Raw genomic sequence first — 18,670 nt, forward strand, 5'->3', positions numbered from 1 at the left:
CATTTTATCCTTTCATGAATATTTACAAAGCAATAAAAGCCATATTTACCTGTCTGACAAAAATAACTGCAACTAAATATGCCTATTAATGGACATTCAACATGGCGGACATTTTCCCAGTCATAATGAATACTTAGAACTTGAAAGGTAAAGGGTGAAACATACTCATGAAAAAGATAACGTTTGTGAATGGGCAGCATACATTCTGAAAGTAAACTACTAGAAAAATGACATACTCTACTTTTAAAGTTAAATTGTGCTTTGCCTGTGTTACACGAAAAAGCTCATTTTTTTATGAGTGTAACCAGAATTTTTACCGTTTCGCAGTTCAAAGAACAGGAGTCCTGACTGCGGAGCCTGCCCAGGCTGGTTAAGGGTCCCGTTCACTGCCGACTGGAAGAGCGTTCCTGGCTGCTGCACGGACGACGAGGTGGTAGTCTGGAGCCCCGCCACTCCGTTCTGTGTGGAAAAGAGTCCTGCCGCCGCGGCTGGAGGCATGTCCCGGGGCACGTTAGACTGGTCCATGAAGAGTGTGACGGACTGTGCGGAGCCTGCGTTGGAGCTGGGCGTCAGCTGCATGGGCTGCTGGTCCTGGAAGAGCCCAGGCTGGAGCGGCTTGTTGACAACAGCTGGGCCCCCCACCCCAGGCGCCTGGTTCTGGAATGCCATGGGCTCCGACGAGTCCGGCCGGCTCACGGGCACCATGTTGCCTTGGGAGAAGGGTAGGCTGGTGTTGGGCTGCTCTGGAGAGGAAAGACTGCTGGTGCTCAGGGGAGACATTTGGGCCTGGTTGCCAAACAACAGGCTTGAGGTCTGATCGGGGTTTACAGAGGGCAGAGCACCGTTGCAGAAGAGCATGCCCGCAGGCTGCGGCTGGGCCTGAGGCAGTTTGCTGGAGGGTGAGTGTGTGAGGTTTTGAAATATGTTCCCTGCCTGAGGGGTGGGCAGCGGAGGCTGGGGGCACTGCTGCTGGTCCATGGGAGTGCTCTGCTGCATGGCGGACATCGGGGGCTGGTTCTGAAACACAGATGGTGTCTCGAGGCTCGCCGATTGCAGGGAGTTGAGGAAATTGAGCTGCTGCTGCTGCTGGCTTCCGTTTACAGACAACGGACCGGGCATGGCGTTCTGTGGGAGGAACATGCCCGTGGGGGACGCCTGCTGTTCCGCAGGGAGACTTGAGCCGTTCATAGCGGAGAGGCTGTTCTGGAACAGGGCGGCTTGCACCTGCTCCTGAGTGGGCGATGTCTTTGGGGTGTGAAAGAGACCGCCCTGTGTGTCCTGGGCGCTGGACATGGGGCTGGGGTTGTGGAAGAGAGGTGGAGAGGTGTGCGAGGGTGGCTGCTGCATGAAACCAGGCTGGATGGACAAGAGGTCTTTGGCCTGCTGGAAGAGAGCAGCCTCTTGTTGATGCTGTTGGGCTTGCTGCTGCTGTTGCTGCTGCTGCTGCTGCTGTTGTTGTGATGGTTGGAAGAGGGAGCCACTGGTCTGTACTATACTCTGTGGTACATTCTGAGACATGGGCATCTGCGGTGGGAATAGCTGCTGTTGCAGGTTCTCAAGAACTTGCTGCTGCTGCTGCTGCTGCTGAAGCTGCTGCTGCTGAATCTGCTGCTGCTGTTGTTGCTGAATCTGTTGCTGCTGAATTTGCTGCTGTTGCTGCTGCTGCTGCTGCAATTGTTGCTGCTGAATCTGTTGCTGTTGCTGCATTTGCTGCTGTTGTTGCAGCTGCTGCTGCTGTTGAAGTTGCTGCTGTTGAATCTGCTGTTGTTGTTGGATTTGCTGCTGCTGCTGAATCTGCTGCTGTTGCTGGATTTGTTGCTGCTGAATCTGTTGCTGTTGCTGCTGCTGCTGTTGCTGCTGAATTTGCTGCTGCTGCTGTTGCATTTGTTGCTGCTGAAGTTGTTTCTGCTGCTGTTTTGCGAATGAATTTTCCGACCGCATGGGAAGGCTGCGGAATCCTGTGAGCTGTTGCCGTACGGCCTCTTCCAGCTGCGCCACCTCGTCCAGGGGTATCAGGGGAAGCTGCTGGGCCTGCTGCTGCTGCTGCTGCTGCTGCGGAGTGGAGTCTCCCAGCTGTGACAGGGCCACCACGGAGCCCACGGAGCCCACGTTGCCCCCCGCCCGCTCCTGCTCCATACCCTGCATCATGAAGGGTGCCTGCGCCTGTGGTGGGAGCATGGTCTTCCCAGACACTGGGAATGAGCCGGTGGGGGCAATGTCCTGTTTCTGTATTGTGCTCAAGGTTTCTTTGCTGGCGAAAGCTGTGCTTTGGGTCTGATCCTGGTCAGCGGTCTGGCAGGCAAGGGCGCTGGGGAAGGGGCCATTGTTGGTCGAGATACTGGAAGTCTGCTGTTGACCGGCATTCATCACGTCTGGGTTCTGCTGACATTAAAACACGAGGTCATGATGATACACCCAAAAATCAACACGATTCAACATACACACACAATGCATTTAGTCAAGCACATTCAACTGTTCAAATTGAGCACACCAATAGATACCTTGAAGACGCTTGAAGATAAAGTGTTAGACACCTCCATTGGAGTGACATCTTCCCTTTTAACAAGAGGTATGGTCGGGGGCATGAGGGCTCCATCCATTGCTGCTTAACACAGAAAGACAGCATTTAACCAGAGGCAAAATGTGTTCATTCTAGCAAATAGTTTCCTCAATTCTCAATGGAGCCATGGGTTAAAAAGAACATAATCACGCAGCCACAAAACACTGACTTCCTTAATAAGTAGACAAACCTTTAATCTGATCGTAGGAGCAAGGCTTCACTGGAGATGATGCCTCCTTCTTCACCGGCACGTCAACTTGAACTGGAGAGGAGGCATGAGCAAAATTAAATCCCTAACATAGTGACATGCATGATATGTGGAATGTGAATCATGTGTATGCAAGGAAACGTATGCAAGCAGAGAGTGACATGCATGATCTGTTCAATATGAATTATGTGTATGCTGAGACTGACCAGGTTCTGGAGTGTAAGTGAAGGCGTGCACGTCATGAGAGCGGCCTGCGCTGGTCATCACAAAGATCCCAACAGAGACAGGCGAGGGTATGCTGGGGTTTTTATAAGGAGGGACTTTTGCTATCAAATGGTTCTAGATGGGGGAAAACAAGAAAGAACATAGACGGGTTACAACATTAAATTGACACAAAAAAGACCAGAGTAATGTACATCAACTGTGACATACATTATAAAAGTGGTGAGCTCAGACGTAAACAGTTATGGCATTGGCTTTGGCTGGAACATGCTGGTTACTATTACAACTGCCTGAATGCTATAATAGCGTGTGGCTGACCCGTGATTTCAAAATTGTAGTTTGCATTGCACGATGAGAAAGTATAAAATATCCTTAAATCCTTTTCTTATGTGTCAAGGTAACCAGAAATGTGCTGGCACAGAAATAGCAGACTGTTATTTCAAAGGGAAAAAAACAAGCAACATTTACCTGATGGAAAAGTTCCATGTCAATTTCAGCTTCTGCTTTCCATGACTTCTCATCTGAAAGAGATTAAAAATACCAACATGGCAGATTTTTATTTCTATTTCTTGACTTTTTAACTTTTATACAGGCTTATCAAGGTTTCTTTAGTGATTTTTCTTTTGGGCTGATGACATGAGAAGAAAAACACACCTCCAATGTTTTCTTGAAAAATGACTTTGGTGCCCTTGAGGAAGTTCTTGCCGATGATGAAGATTTCCTCTCCGCCTTTCACATTGCAGTTGTGGAGACTCTTCTTCAAAATCTCTGGCAAACCAGCAGGCTGGGCTGTCACAGTAAACACACAGAAGACAAAAATTCAGCATTTTTTAATGATTTATTTACATACATCTACTGTCATAGATACAGTACGTGGATAAACACAGAGATTAATTCAGGCATACAGAGATGTCTTCAAGGAATTTCAGTGGAGCAAAATACTTTAATTTCAACACTGGTCTTTGAAAATTACACAAATCAGCAAAGGGTACCTTGAAAGGTGCTCTCCTACTGAGAATTATGAATAATATTGTTTTGGTTGTGGTGTGTCAAAGACGAACCGTAAAAGAACTTCATTTTCTCACGTCTCAGTAACAGAGAAGCCGATTTAACAGGGACCGCAGGCTTTCATTGGCTGCTCATAGGTTGTGGCTGAGGGGTGGAGGGGTTGGGGCTGGGGGACTGTAGAGCTCTGACCACAGGTGCCCCTGCTCAGATTGCACTCACTATCCGTGTAAACAAAGGGGAACCCACGCCTTTCTCTTTATTATCCTTCCTTTATTCTCTCCTGTTTCAGGGGTTGGCCTCGGAGATGGACCACAAGAAAGAAGGGGATTTCTAACTGCATGTCAACAGCCTTTGCTGTTTCAAATTGTGGAGCGGTGTGGACGACAGCGCCTGAGGCCCAAGATGCCATCCTCTGACTGTACTGTACACTTCACTGATTCCATCTCCCATAAACACAAAGACAAGTAGCCAATGACGCCCAGCTATCTGTATGTCGCCTATTATTATCAGTTGCTTCCCTGCTCTTCCACTTTCCAATACTTTATCAGCTGAGAACGTTATCAGTGTAAAAAACGTGAAATCGGGTATGTGAACTAATAAAACAACCGATAATAAACTTGACTATGCCATAACACAACAGTGATAGAATACACACATTTTAGTGCTCGTCTGGTGTAGTATACAATGAAATTGCACCAAATGTTCAACAATGACTATTTAACTGCCAGTTACAGAGAGAGAGTAAGACAAAGAAAAAAGGAACAAAGAATGAAAGAAAGAAAAAAAGAACAATAGAAGAATAGAAAAGACAATAGAAAAGAATAGATAAGACATCTAATTGGCAGAAATCTAACTGGTTTTCCCTCCTGCTCCATGGCCCCCATGATATAAACGAGCATTATCCCTCTCCCCTTAATCCCCTTCTCGCTGATGCGATGACAGGTGAGCCAGCTGGGTTTCCTAGAAGTTGGCTGCTGGCAGGCCGAGGGGCTATGAATAAACCCAGGGTCACTCACTGCACAGGATGGGCGAGGAGGGTGTCTGTAACGTGAGCATGGAGCCGTCAGCGCGCGGGATGTTGACCCGGAAAACCAGGCGGGCGCGGGTGCTCTTCTTCTTGGAGCCTGCCACGCCGATGCGGGCCTCCACGTCAGCATTGCGAAGCTTCAGGATCCCCACACAGTCCACCCTGGAAAGAGAAGGGTCTGTGAGTGCAAGGATGTACAGTGAAACAAACCCCTAGGTTTTTATTATCACAAAAAAATACCTTAATTTTAGACCCAATGTAAAGACAAAGAAGCTCCCGCACACTGTTCACATTTGCAGAGTTGCACATTTGCAGAGTAACTCTGTAAATGCGAACAGTGTGCGGGAGCTTCTTTGTCTCTACATTGGTGACCCAGTGGTTCCACTCCTACGCACCTGGCAAAAGGAGGTGTGCAAGAATTCTAAAAATAGTTTTAAAATACTCTGACTACCTTGACTCAAAGGTGAGGGCTTTGTATATAATTCAAAAGTCTATAAAGCCGTAGATGGAATAACCAGATGCACTCCTTCAACCTGGAGAGAGGACTATAGAGAGTTCCGTGACTAATTTTAGACCCCTTGTTTATGCTTCAAAGTGCTGGTCTGGAGGATTTAAGACTTAATGGCATTGCCTATGCTCATGTAGTCAAACGCGATTTTGTGGTCGCTTGAGTATAAATGTGGAATAACCACATGTAACCTTTAATTGTTTATTTGCTGTCTAATTCTCTTATCTAAAATGCTGCAATATAATCTCTGGTACATTGTACTGTATTGTTTATTTGTTATTTAATAGTTGTTTACCATTAGTTTGGTACAATGTTCTTGTGCAAGGCATGGTGGCCATACTGCTTTAAGCGAGCAGCAAATTATGCCTTGCTGTACTTCTTTGTACAGCTTGACCTTCTACCTACTGTGTATATGTCATGCAAATATACTGTACATTAGTGTGACATACGCCAAGGTCATGTTGTTGCTTGGCTCGAGGGAGACTTCAATGACGGTGGTCCCCTCGATGTCAACCTCTCGGCAAGCGGTGGTGTTGCGTCCCGTCACCCGACAAGCCTGGTAAAAGCCATGGGGCTTGACTCTCCCGACATCGTTACCCACAAACACCTGCAGGACCACTGCCTCATTCACACCTTCCAGCTGAGAAAGAAGATAAAGAAAAGAAAGTCATATTTTAGTTTAGTTTAGTCATAGTTTATTTAGACAAATGCACACATGAAGACGAGCATTTGTTGCATCAGTTTTGACGTAGCACTAACTATGGGTGCTGCAAGGAAGAACTTATGAGGTTTTTGTGTTTAAGTCTAACATAAACACAATTGCACACACTTTGTCTGTCACCTTCCAAAATGTCATGATCTTGCAGACTGCTACTTTGGTAACATGTACCAACACCGTTGCAGTATCTGTAACCAAAACCTTTCCTCATTTCATTGTGTTTTCACACCAACACTTCCCTCAAAGTGTTTTTTTTTTTTGGCAAAATGAGGAAAGGCTTTGAAATGCAACAAGAAGTATCAGACCCACTTGCATTGTGAACCAGTTGTGCAGTGCAGTTTTGCGATAAGCCTAGATAAGTTGGTAGCAAAAACAAAAGGATTTCTTCTCTTCTGTTTTTATCACGGTGAGAGATCTCAAACAGGCTATATTAAAAAGGAACATTTTTCTATGTGTCAGAGGGCATAAAAAGAACTCTTAGAGATCAGTTGCATCACATTTTAAAACAAGTCTAAACTGGGCCCAGAGCCACCTTTGACAGTTTACTCAGTGTGAGATATTATTGCACAGTGCATGTCAATGGCAGATTTAATGAGAGCTTTTGCAAACAGACAAACATAAAACTGAGTGACATGTCACTGTATACATAGGCACATCTGAGTATATCTGTGTGTGTCAACATGTGTGTGTTTGAACTGGAATGGATTTTGTGTGTGTGAAACTCACAAAATTGTGAACGGAACGCAATCTGTGTGTGTGTGTGTGTGTGTGTGTGTGTGTGTGTGTGTGTGTGTGTGTGTGTGTGTGTGTGTGTGTGTGTGTGTGTGTGTGTGTGTCCGTGCATGCGTGTGTGTGTGTTTGTTTAGTGGAGGCATTCTTAATAACCCATTTGATTACAATGGGAGTCAGTGAAAGGTCCTCACAAGCATGTGTGTGTATGTGTGTGTTTGTTCAATGCTACACACCTTGATAGTGGGGAACCCTTGTTGGGTGCGGTCTTTGACAGAGCCCCGACTGCCTTCAGTGAGGTAGCGCGCCCGGTGCTGTGTCTCGGGCTGTACCAGGATCTTCAGCTCTTTGCCCTCACTCTTCTGGGGGAACTGGCCACACAGCACGCCTCCTTTGGGGCCCGGACCCTGGGGCCCATCTGACGAACTGGAAGGGACAATTCTACCAGTCACACTCAATTCTCACTTCACTTCACTTTTTTTCTATTCTACTCTACAGTATTTTAGCTACCCTACTTTTTTAAATGATATATACACACTATAGAGAACATGCAAACATGTTGTTAAAAATGTAAATCCTGTCTTTTTTTGTCAGTGAGCATGTAAAACACCCATGAATACTTATATACAGTATAATACTGCATAAGCGGGTCGCTTTAAGAAAAGCTAGCTGTGCATGGAAGTTGTGTGCTGTGGAACTTTGACGGTCACGCTTACAACTTCCTTTTGGCACCACTCAAAATATTCTTAAGAAATAATTTACAGGTCGTGTTTGGTAGCATTCATTCAAAGTTACTACTCAGCGAAGTGTTAAAAAGTGGTAGGGAGGGGAAGACATAGTTCACAGGTAAATAAGCGCCAGAAGCGCCTGGGCCGCTGTGAATGTAAATCAGTCTCACTACAGGCCTGAGCTAGGAGGGAGCGGTGTGACTCCAGAACTATGCAAAGCTTGTGTTCATTTATCTAAGGGAAGGTCGGGCCCCACTTCTGGCACCACACTTCCTGCGAGTGGAAGAGAGGTCTTGGCAGCACTTGGAGCACATCCATTAAGCTATGCTCCAGCCAGGCAGGGGCCCAAGCACCCCCTCACACACACACACACACACACAGGCAGACACGCACACACACATGCACACACACACACACGCGCGCACACACAGCCACTTATGAGGAGCCATTAACCAAGGGAGCAACATGGATCAGGTCCATCAGCTGCAATTTAACAAATACGCCTGGGTCGCGTCCAGCGCGGCAAACACTGAAGGAGTAAATTGTTCAGCGAAGACACACTACTACTTTCCTAATACAAGAGTAAATATGCTCATTCATTTATGTCTCTTATGGTTCAATGATGCTCTAATTTAAAAACACGCGATATGTAATATAATACAAAATAAGAACACTAAACTTGGATTTGATCATAAATACCTAGCCTTACGAGCCAAATTATACCATGAAAAGTAGACTCGGCGAAGAGGAAAGTAGACCGCAAACTGTTTAACTGCACATACTGACCACACAGCCACCGTTCTAAGCCCTCCCTAAAGACATTTTGTTGGTTTGTATGATGGAAGGATGGGTTTTTGTGTCCTTTTGGGCTATCTCCTGTGGCGAAGTACTGCCAATAAATAACCTCATTGATCCAACAGTTTACAAACAATCCATTTGATTAAAAAAGGCTACATGACCTAACATACCTTCTTATATTATCATATGCCACATCGGGCTGATGTAGGCCTAATGAAGCTTAGTCATATGAAAATGAATGGCAGACAAAGGAAGCTTAAAACGTTGTCAAATTAAAAACTGTTATTTAACTTGTGAGTGTGCGGCACTTCTCTCCTCCTGCAATTGTATTTTCTGGTTGCCAGCACCTCTGTTTCTGGTGTGCGTTTTGCACCTCCACTCAACAGACAAAGGAAGCTTAGACAAAAACTATAACTCCCACAAACTGACCATTTTGCTTTAACTTAATTCACAACGTTTTAAAGACCAAAACATTGTGAATAAAGTTAAAACAAAATGGTCAGTGTGTGGGAGGCAGTTTTTTTTTTCTGACTGAGCGATGGGTATATCCACCTATGTCTGCTGGAGCGGCTTATTGCTCAATCTGTGACTTCGCGGCTGCTAAAGTGTAATGTAATGTACCCAAATGAAGACATGCCAAAATAATCACTTGCACTGCCACCCATGCAATTCTCTCACGCTGAAAATTTGCACAAAGAAACAAATTAATTCAGTATTTAAGAAATTCTGCCTTAGGACTCTTGATGACGCTACTTGCCCCCAAATTCAACTGTTGCACCATGCCTCAGATCTCAGTGTACATTCATAAAAAAACCTCTCAGGCTCGAGTCTGGTTTCCTGTTAAACTCTATGACTTTATGCTCAATGGCTTGTGGAACAGCTGAGAAGGGCAAATTCAGGACCGGTCCCTTAACAAAAAAGTTTGGAAACGTAAAGGTGCACTGCGTAGGATGGTGGCCAGAGTAGGTATTGCAACTATACTGATCAGTGAAACTGTGCTGTCTACTGCCAAATTTGATCTTTTCATGAATAGTTACTAATAATGAAGTAATATTTACTAATATTTACAACTTTTTATCATATTTTTACTGCATTATGGTTGAAGTGTGGAAGTGGCTGTGGGAACAAGTTGCAAATGACTGAGTGCTTTTCTTTCTCTCACCTTCCCTTGGAGGTCTTGCTGTCTGGGCCCAGCTGGGAGAGCACGAAGTGGGGCGCTTTGGCACTGTCCGCGTCAAACATGTCCATGCTGCTCTCCTGCACAGGGGCAGGCTTTGGTCCAGGCCTCTGGCGCGGCGTGCGTTTGCGGGCCTTGCGGGGCACCTCGGTGTTGTCATTGTAGGAGCTGGAGCTCATGAGGCTGAAGTTGGAGACGGAGTTCTCCGTCCACAGGCTGTTGCTCTGCTCCGAGTCCAGCGACACCTCGTCCTGGCAAGACATGCGGCTGTCATCGAAGAGGTCCTCTGGCGGGGGCGAGATGTTCAAGACGGGCCGCTTGGATGGAGTCATCTGGTGATACTGGGTGCCCTGCTGGCTCGCCATCCCTGCAGCTCCTCCTCCTCCTCCTCCTCCTCCTCCTCCTCCTCCTCCTCCTCCACCACCTCCTCCACCTCCAGCAGCGGCTGCTCCTTTCTTCAGCCGTGTGCTGCCTCCGCAAAGTTTGCCCTCCGCATCCAGCAGCTCTGAGATTGCCCGACTGCTGACTTCTCCTGGAGTGCATGCGGTGGGGGGTGCAGGTGTTCGCTCGGAGGCTGAGGTAGAGGAGTGGGCCTTGGAGCTGGAAGAGTTGGGAAAAGCACTGCGGGGACTTCCCATGGTCAGAGTTGAAGAGATGGACGAGGCATCTGCAGTGTGTACAATTGCACAGTAAATACAGGCTGCTACATATACATTGGCTAGCAGTCCCATTCAAGCAGCGAAATTTCAGCATGACTGCTTTTTTTCCCTTTTTTTTCTTTAAACAAAAATTTGTGTCCAATTATAATTTTTTGTTTACTTTTCATATTTTTTTTTATTGCATCATGGTGTTAGTGTGAGAGTGGCTGTTGTTGATGTGTGTAACTTGGAGAAAGGTAGCTTGAGTGTTTTTCTTTTAATTCTTGAAAAGTTTACACAGCAGGCATAAACAAATAAAGAATCAAGAAAAAGAAAAGACAAAACCATCAATATTTTGGATTGCCTTGTGTGTGAAAAAAGTGTGACAAATGTCTGTCAGCCATTGAATATATGTATATTTTTTATCACATATTTTACTCGTTTTAGGCAATGTGTAAAAGCGTTCAATGTATGGCTAAACTGAAAATGTACATTATTTATTTCACTTGTAAGTGAATGGAATTTTTAAATCCCTGCCATGTGTAAGATGATGCATGCCAATTGTTTTTTTTGTTTTTTGTTTAGTCAAAGTGCTTCAAACAAATTTGGTGGTTGGGACTGAGCGTAGCCACAAGAACAGAATATAAACCAGCTTCTGACCTATGAAGCAGAGACCTGCAGACCATTTTATATGCAGACACTCCCTGCTTCAGAGGGAACTTCCTGGAATAAAAACGAGACAACCAATGAGCAATAAAAGCTGACCACCATTTAAAAAAAATCAGATTATTTCTTTTTTAACGTTGGGTGAAAATGGAACCGTTTTTCGAGAGAGCTCTTGGCTCAACATTCCTATGTCCGAGTTGGTGCCCCACAGTGTCAACTTTTCATCTGAGTGATGTGAATACTCAAGCAAAGGCTACATTTTGAAAGCATTCCTGTCCCTTGTGGAATTTGTCGTGTAAGGACACCGAGATGCCAGGCAGGACAAGAACAAGATGATGCGTGACAGACAAGTTCAGCTTTAGATTTTGATTATGAAGAGGTATGTTTGATGGCAACAACAAAATCAAGTAGAAGCAGTGCATTGATAACTACATGTTTGAGCGTTGCGTGAACCCTTGTCTAAGTCCATGCCTTTCTCTGAAGATCGGAATGGATTGGCAAGAAGTCAAGTTTTACTGAAGGTGACGTGTGTATGTGTGTGTGTGGGTGTGTGTGTGTATGTGTGTCTCTTCATGACATCCTGTGTCAGCCGAATGAATCAGCTTACATAAACTCTGCTACAAGCCTCTACAGGTAACAGGCCTGGTGTTGCAACAAGACCAAACTTCATCTCGCCATTCCCATAAAGTCAGTGCTTCATAAGGGAATCAAAATGTTTTATGTCCTCATAATGCAATATTATTCTATGTGCTTCAATTTATCTCTCACTGTTCACTGCTGATAGCGGAGACCTCAACATTAAATAACTCATAAACATTATTGAATTATTGGGCAAAAAAGAGACATCACTGCACACATGCAAAACAATAGCAGCAATAACACAACAACTTAAAGATTCAATGACCTCAGAAACCAATAATTGTGATTCTGAGAAGACCACCACTACACATGTCTGTGAGTTAACCTGTTCACATTGTGATATTGTTGAGTCTTACAGAAGTCCTGCTAGAGGTCAGGACAGAGATGTTTGGAATTTACTGACAAAACATCAATTCTGGTCGAGGAATCACTGGTGTAAAAAAAAATCCAATATCGTGGTTCAGCAAGGCTCTGGAATACCATCCTAGTTTTCTCATTCCAAAAGTTCAAATATGTGGGAGTAATGTCTTGATGCAACAATACGTCAGTAATGATTCCTGGTAATAATGGCACCGTCTTGTAAACACAGCATAGTGCGTTTCTGTCATATCCATAAAATCAAAGTCATTTGTAGACATTATCTGTCCTGACCGCAAAGAGGTCCACAAAGCGGTCATTCATTACAAAGTGACCCTCCACCCCCAACACTCTGTCTTAGGCAGTGGCAGTTTTGTTTAAGACTTCATAAACTTTTTAGCTGATGTTGTAGCAAAGTGCCAATTAGCACAATTGAACGGTCTGCAAGAATACAATGCCACCACAAAGCAAATGAGTGATGGGATTGACCAGACAGTTGACACGGTCATGGTGATGAGACAGTGAAGAGCCTGATTCATTCAGCAACAAGACTGAGTCAACCATGTGAGGTCAGGAGACTGTATGACGCCATGAGTACATTTTTGTGGTCTCAACCTGAAATCCAGCGTTAAGCCTCAGGGAATACTGTAGCGCGGGCTTTTTTTAATGCCAAATGTCTTCCCCTAAAACATTGAACTAATGTTTGCCATTTGCATTTGCAAACGATTTCAAAAGCAAATGCAACAGGTACAAACATGGCGGGTAAACCAAATATAACTTACCAGACACCCAAACTGGTAGACCAACAGGCATTAAAACACAGATTCTTGAGAGTTTGGCAAAAACAGGTTGTAATTTTGAAAGAAAAAAGTTGTTCAAATCCAAAATATATAAGCATATTATCATAGATGAAGGTCTTGGCTGTGCAGCAATGTATTGGCCAGGCTCCCCATGTTTTACATTTTTCATAAAATAGGCCCTTACTTGGTTTTGTCAACACCATCTACAATTAGAAGTAAAAAATATATATGTTTACTGTATACAGTGAACGGTGATATTATTCATTTCCATGAGTGACTTTTCATTTAATTTTTGGTGAATTGAAATGATGATGTCTGTCCTTACGACAACAGTTTTTACAGGGTGTGGGCAGATTTATAGCCATGAAAAAAAACAAAATTACTCTTGTTTTTTTTCAAACAACTGTACATTTGTGTGTAACAGACCCCTTGGTCATTACCTGGACTTATTTTGCCCATGAAAATGTCATTGATTTTCAACAGAATTAGCAATTTTATAGCTGGGACATGTCTTTGCCAAACTTTCAAGAATCAGTGAAAAGCTTGTTAGTTGCACCCAGGCTCTATTGGCTTCATGGTAGAGGAGTCTAGTTAACTTCACATACAATAACAGACACTGTTTTTTTAAAATAGATATAGAGGAGGCCCCACATGAAACATAAGGCTTGTTATTGTTATTAAAGCAATGAGAAAGAGACACAATTTTCCCAACAAGCACAGCACGGTGAAACTAGTCTGAAAAAAAAAGCTGTCATGTGAGAGTAAAGTCGTGCTCTCTGATAAAGCGGATCATTCAAAGTCCACCAGTTAAGGCTCCGAAAATCTTAACCATTTCCTAGAAAGAGCAATTCCTTGGTTGATTTGCAGTGAGAGCAAATGGGTTAAAGTGTAGAGAATGTGCAGAACTGCTCAATATTGTAGCACACATTTAATGTAACCCTAACATACAAGTGGAGAATTTACAAAAAATACCTTAAGTCATCTGACGAAAGGATTACTCTCCAAAAACTGGGACAACTATCTAAGATACAGACCGGTCCACAATTAAGACCAACATTAGGGTTCACCATTTCACCCTAATACCATAGGCCTACCACCCACTTACAAAAATGTTACATGCAAAAATGTTTTCAGGTGAAAGCTGTAACTTGAATATTATTGGTCAGCTGTTAAATATTATGTTTAAATATTATCATCAGCATAGACCTTAGGCACAAGAGAGTAGCAAAAAAAGCAAGCAAGCTACACAAGAAAGCGACAACACACATTTGCCCACTGAGGATCAGAGGATCGGATGTGAAAGAATGCTTTCAAATAGTGCAGCTCTTTGCTTGTATCCACATCAACACTACACATCAATTAGCAGAGTTTAAAGCCCATCATAGAAGAGACCCTGTACCTTTAAGATGCGTTTAGTATGAATGAAACCAAAAACACAGAAAAAAAACCACTCCTCCAACAGCAATCCAAATTTAGATGTCATAATGACGCCTAAGAGACAATCGATAAGAGCCACAAAAAGCAAAACACAGACAGCAGAATATTTTCCGAAGTAAAACAAGCAAAGTCCACATGTAAATCAACTCAAAATAGTCTCTGAAACATTCCGACATAATAGAGAGCCTGTGCAAACAAACGTTTTGACATAGACATGCGTCTTAAAGGCACAGTGAATTTACTGAGGGCTGTAAAAAATGAACTCAATGTCCTTCTAAAAAGAGAGTTCATGAGGTCCATAAGAACGCCACAACCAATAATGGCGGATAACGCTCTATAACAATAATCCAAAATATTTCACGGCACTGGATTGGGCTAGTATGCCTATGAAGTTCCATTTTCACACACTGCAAAGAGTATTAAACAAAGACAAATCTAAGTATTTGAAGAACTCTGCAATGAGAGGCAATCGGTCATTGATTGCCATTGAATGATGAAATATATTTACACATTTTCAGACAATAGTAATCCATGCAAAACAGTGTAGCATAAAACACTATTAATACCAAGTGGCTGGGAACACAGTGGTGGGTTTGCAGCTACTTTAAGCTGATATTGTGATACACATTGAGATTCCTTAATTTCCCCCCAGGATCAATAAAGTTACTGTACTTTTCTCTACTCTAGATGCAACATTCCATGTTACCTGATGCATTTAGTTCAGCTAGCCAATAGAAACCAACAGTACCTCTGCCAAAACCCACCTCCAGGGTATAAACTGAAATTTGAACGTTCTGTTAAGATATATTAATCCTGTCTCTGACATGTAGGTGACTTTAGCTTATATTAAACACACAATAAAACTTAAGTGTAAATGTGCCGTGTACTTGATAACCCTGGGAAGACGGCTGTTGTGGTGGTTAAAGTCTGTCTAGTCGTTATGGCAGATGTCTCCCTCAACTGATTCCTTAACTACCAGCTGAGCAGAGGCCAACAGAGATTCCCAACAGAGGCACTCACACAGATGACACTTGAGAGCTTCCTAAATCAGAAACATGAGTGGTTTCCCCTGGAGCCAAGACTTCGAATAATGAAATGCATTGGTATTTAATATTTAGAGTTAGATTAAGACATGGCTAAATAAACAAACAAAAAAACATTATTCACTGTCAGAAAAAAATTGTGTTGGATTAAACCAACTGCTTGACTAAATGCATGTCTTGTATGTAAGCTGAGACACAATCATTTACAGCACTACATATCTGAGGGTGTTCATTAATTGAACGGAAAAATGACCCAAGTGTATTGTTATCATGCTAAAAGTAGCTGCAAAACAGCCTTATTTGAAACGGGCAATAGGGAGATCAATATGTCTTATAGTTATTTATTAATTAGTCCCAGCAGATGGAAGCAATGGGGTAGCTTGTCATTTGAATCATAGAAGACAAAAATACCACATGGACGTCCCAAAACATAAACGATGTCCCTAACATATACGACCTAATCCGTTAAAAAAACGTCTTTAGACATTAAACAAAGCAAATCAGTCATAATTTAGTCTACGCCATATATTCTACTTTGGCAAACGAGTTCTTATCCTGTTCAGAAAGAAAATCTCCTGAAATTCACGTTACCCACAAGCACTTGCCTCCACCTATGTGACCACGTAAGCAGTAAAGTGCTGCTTTGTTGCCCTTGTTAACAACACACTGTGTTCCACTCTACATGCTGATTAAAAATGCATGAAAAGCAAATTCAATCAATGTTATACTGTAATATCATCAAAAACAAAAATTGAAAATGTCAAAAAATAACCAAACAAATAAAAGACAGACCGACCTAGATGGCAGCCTGGTTGAGATTTGATGGATTAAGTGGTGCTAAGTGTCTTCATTACTGACAGACACACTGTCACACAACCCACCCGGACAGCTGTGGAGCCCAGCTAAAATGCAAGTTAGGTTTATTAATAGAAAAAACATCTAGAAATCCGAAACAAAATAATACATCGTTATATGCATTCAGACATGCAGTCAGAAAGACAAAACATGCGAAACAGTCTAAGTACACAGTATGGCAAGCGCTTTGACGGCAGCCTTTGATAACACAATTATTAAGTGCCTAAAGCCCTACACCCATCTTTGGAGAGGAAAACCAATTCATTGCCAAGCACTGGTTTTGAAGATACAGTGAGTACAATATGTATTTGATCCCTTGCTGATTTTGCCCGTTTGCCCACTAATAAAGACATGATCAGTCTATAAATTTATGATAATATGTATTCAAACATGGAGAGACAGAATATCAAAAAGAAATTCCAGAAAATAACTTAAAATAATATATTTTAATTTATTTGTATTTAATTTAGGGTAATAAGTATTTGACCCCTCTAGCTAAAGAAGATAAAGTGCTTTGTGGCAAAGCCCTAGTTTTCTAGCACTGAGGTTGGATGCTTCTTTTAGTTAATGACAATGTTTGTGCATATAGTAGAAACTCATTTCTCTTTGCACATTATCTCTAAAACATTAATAGTTTGTGGCTGTAGCTTGGCAAATGGGAGGTTCAGTTCTCTCCATAGAATTACTATAGGGTTAATATTTGGAGACTGTCTAGGCCACTTCACGACTTTAATATGCTTCTTATTGAGCCATTCCTTCGTTGCTTTGACTGTATGTTGTGTATTATTGTCATGTTGGGAGATCCAACAATGGCCCACCCATCAGTGTAGTGGTGGAGGGAAGGAAGTTTGCACTCAGGATTGCACATTACATGTCTCCCTCCATCTATTCATTGACGATGTGAAGTTGTCCTGTGCCTTGGCCAGACAAACACCCTCAAACCATAATGATACCACTTTCATGCATGATGGTGAGGAGGGTGTTCTTGGGATCATAGACAGTGGTACTCTTTCTCAAAACACATTGAATTGTGATAATGCCAAACAGCTTGGTTTTGGTTTCATCTGACTACAGCACCTCCTTATCATATCCTAAACCAGTCTGATGTCCGTTGGCAAACCTCAAGTGGGACTGCGCAGGTTCCTTCTGAAGTAGAGGTACCATGTGTGCACTACAGGATTTTAAACCTCTGTGGCATTAAGTGCTACCAGTAGTTTCCTCAGTGATTTTGGTCCCAGTAGCTTTGATATCATTGCCTAGTTCATCCCGTACAGCTCTAGGGTGATTTCTTTCTGTTCTCATGATTATCAAATCCCTACAAAAGGTCAAATCTTGTATAGAACCCCAGACAGGCTGATGGATAGTCATTTTGTATTCCTCACATTTTGGAAGAAATACATCAACAGCTGGGTCATTAATACCCAGTCTCTTTCTTGTGGCTTTGCAGCCCATTTAATCTTTGTTCAGGTCTAAAATCGTGTCCCTGATATCATTTGACCACTCTTTGGTCTTTCCCATGCTAGTGAGGTTGGAGTGTGACTGATTCACTCATACTATGGACTGATTCTGCTGATTCAATGTGTCTTTTATGCATGTTAGTATGTACAGGTGTCTTTAATTCAGATGACAAGTTGATCGGAAGTGCCCATCTGGTCTGTGGGCCCGGAACTGTAATCAGTTGGCAGGGGATCAAATACTTATTTTGCTCGATGAAATGGAAATAAATTAATATATATTCTCTTCAGTTAATTTCTGGATTTTCTTTTTGATATTCTGTCTCTCCATATTAGAATACATATTATCATAACATTTATTGACTGATCATGTCTTTGTTAGTAGGCAAACCAACAAAATCAGCAAGGGATCAAATACATATTGGACTCACTGTAGCTGTGGGTGTGTGCAATGCATTTGATTGGCTTTCGCTAAACTCTGAATATTGTTGCCAAGTGAATACGTGGTCAGGTTTCCGAGCAGAAACATCATAATCCTTTGTCATAAGTGCAACACGTTTAATCCTTCATCTTAAATGCAACAGGTGAATGTGGACGCCCTCTAACAGTACCGTCTGCTCAAATGATCCTTATTACTCCTCCGTATCCCACCCCCCATCTATCTATCAACTCTCTGGATGAACTGAAAGGCAAGGAAGAAAGTTGACGTCATACAACATCAATGATTCAACATGCTCAATTCAGACATTTAGACAAGGGCAGTAAACATACAAACACCAGCATGAAAACAACAGTTTAATAGCAAAAAATGTGTATTTATAAAAGGTAAGAGTTACCAAATACATATCGGATATCAATGAGGAGCCATTAAAACATTTTAAATGAGGTCACCCCCAAAGTCTTGCCCAGCAGTAGCACTAGTGTCTTTAACCATTTCCCCAAAGGCAGGCAGGTAGAGAAAAGGAACGCAGAGTGCAAGCTCTGAAGGCTGAGAGTTAGTATGGCAGGGGCATGAAACGGAGGAGAAGACAGCTTAAAAGGGGCAAGACCAGATAAAGCTAGAGTCACAAACAGACACACTGCAGGTGACCGTAATGG

General features: G+C 42.9%; 1 protein-coding gene across 9 annotated transcripts in view; it reads right to left on the minus strand.

Annotated features, from left to right (window-relative positions):
• nfat5b (nuclear factor of activated T cells 5b) overlaps nucleotides 1-18,670 on the minus strand; it is a 51,088-nt gene that overhangs the window by 1,738 nt on the left and 30,680 nt on the right. For 3 of the 9 annotated variants that reach the window (XM_063188683.1, XM_063188685.1, XM_063188692.1), the window contains exons 3-12: nucleotides 9,669-10,350; nucleotides 7,217-7,406; nucleotides 5,983-6,173; nucleotides 5,015-5,187; nucleotides 3,645-3,779; nucleotides 3,459-3,511; nucleotides 2,975-3,107; nucleotides 2,751-2,822; nucleotides 2,502-2,602; nucleotides 318-2,382 (exon numbers count right to left, since the gene is read on the minus strand). In XM_063188683.1, the coding sequence (XP_063044753.1) occupies nucleotides 318-2,382; nucleotides 2,502-2,602; nucleotides 2,751-2,822; nucleotides 2,975-3,107; nucleotides 3,459-3,511; nucleotides 3,645-3,779; nucleotides 5,015-5,187; nucleotides 5,983-6,173; nucleotides 7,217-7,406; nucleotides 9,669-10,350 (3,795 nt within the window). Of the gene's footprint in view, nucleotides 1-317; nucleotides 2,383-2,501; nucleotides 2,603-2,750; nucleotides 2,823-2,974; nucleotides 3,108-3,458; nucleotides 3,512-3,644; nucleotides 3,780-5,014; nucleotides 5,188-5,982; nucleotides 6,174-7,216; nucleotides 7,407-9,668; nucleotides 10,351-10,981; nucleotides 11,045-16,059; nucleotides 16,166-18,670 lie in introns of all 9 variants that reach the window. The other 6 variants (XM_063188686.1, XM_063188688.1, XM_063188687.1 and 3 more) reach the window with 4 other exon arrangements.

The sequence above is a fragment of the Engraulis encrasicolus genome, chromosome 22 (genome assembly GCF_034702125.1).
Source record: "Engraulis encrasicolus isolate BLACKSEA-1 chromosome 22, IST_EnEncr_1.0, whole genome shotgun sequence".
Taxonomy (NCBI): domain Eukaryota; kingdom Metazoa; phylum Chordata; class Actinopteri; order Clupeiformes; family Engraulidae; genus Engraulis; species Engraulis encrasicolus.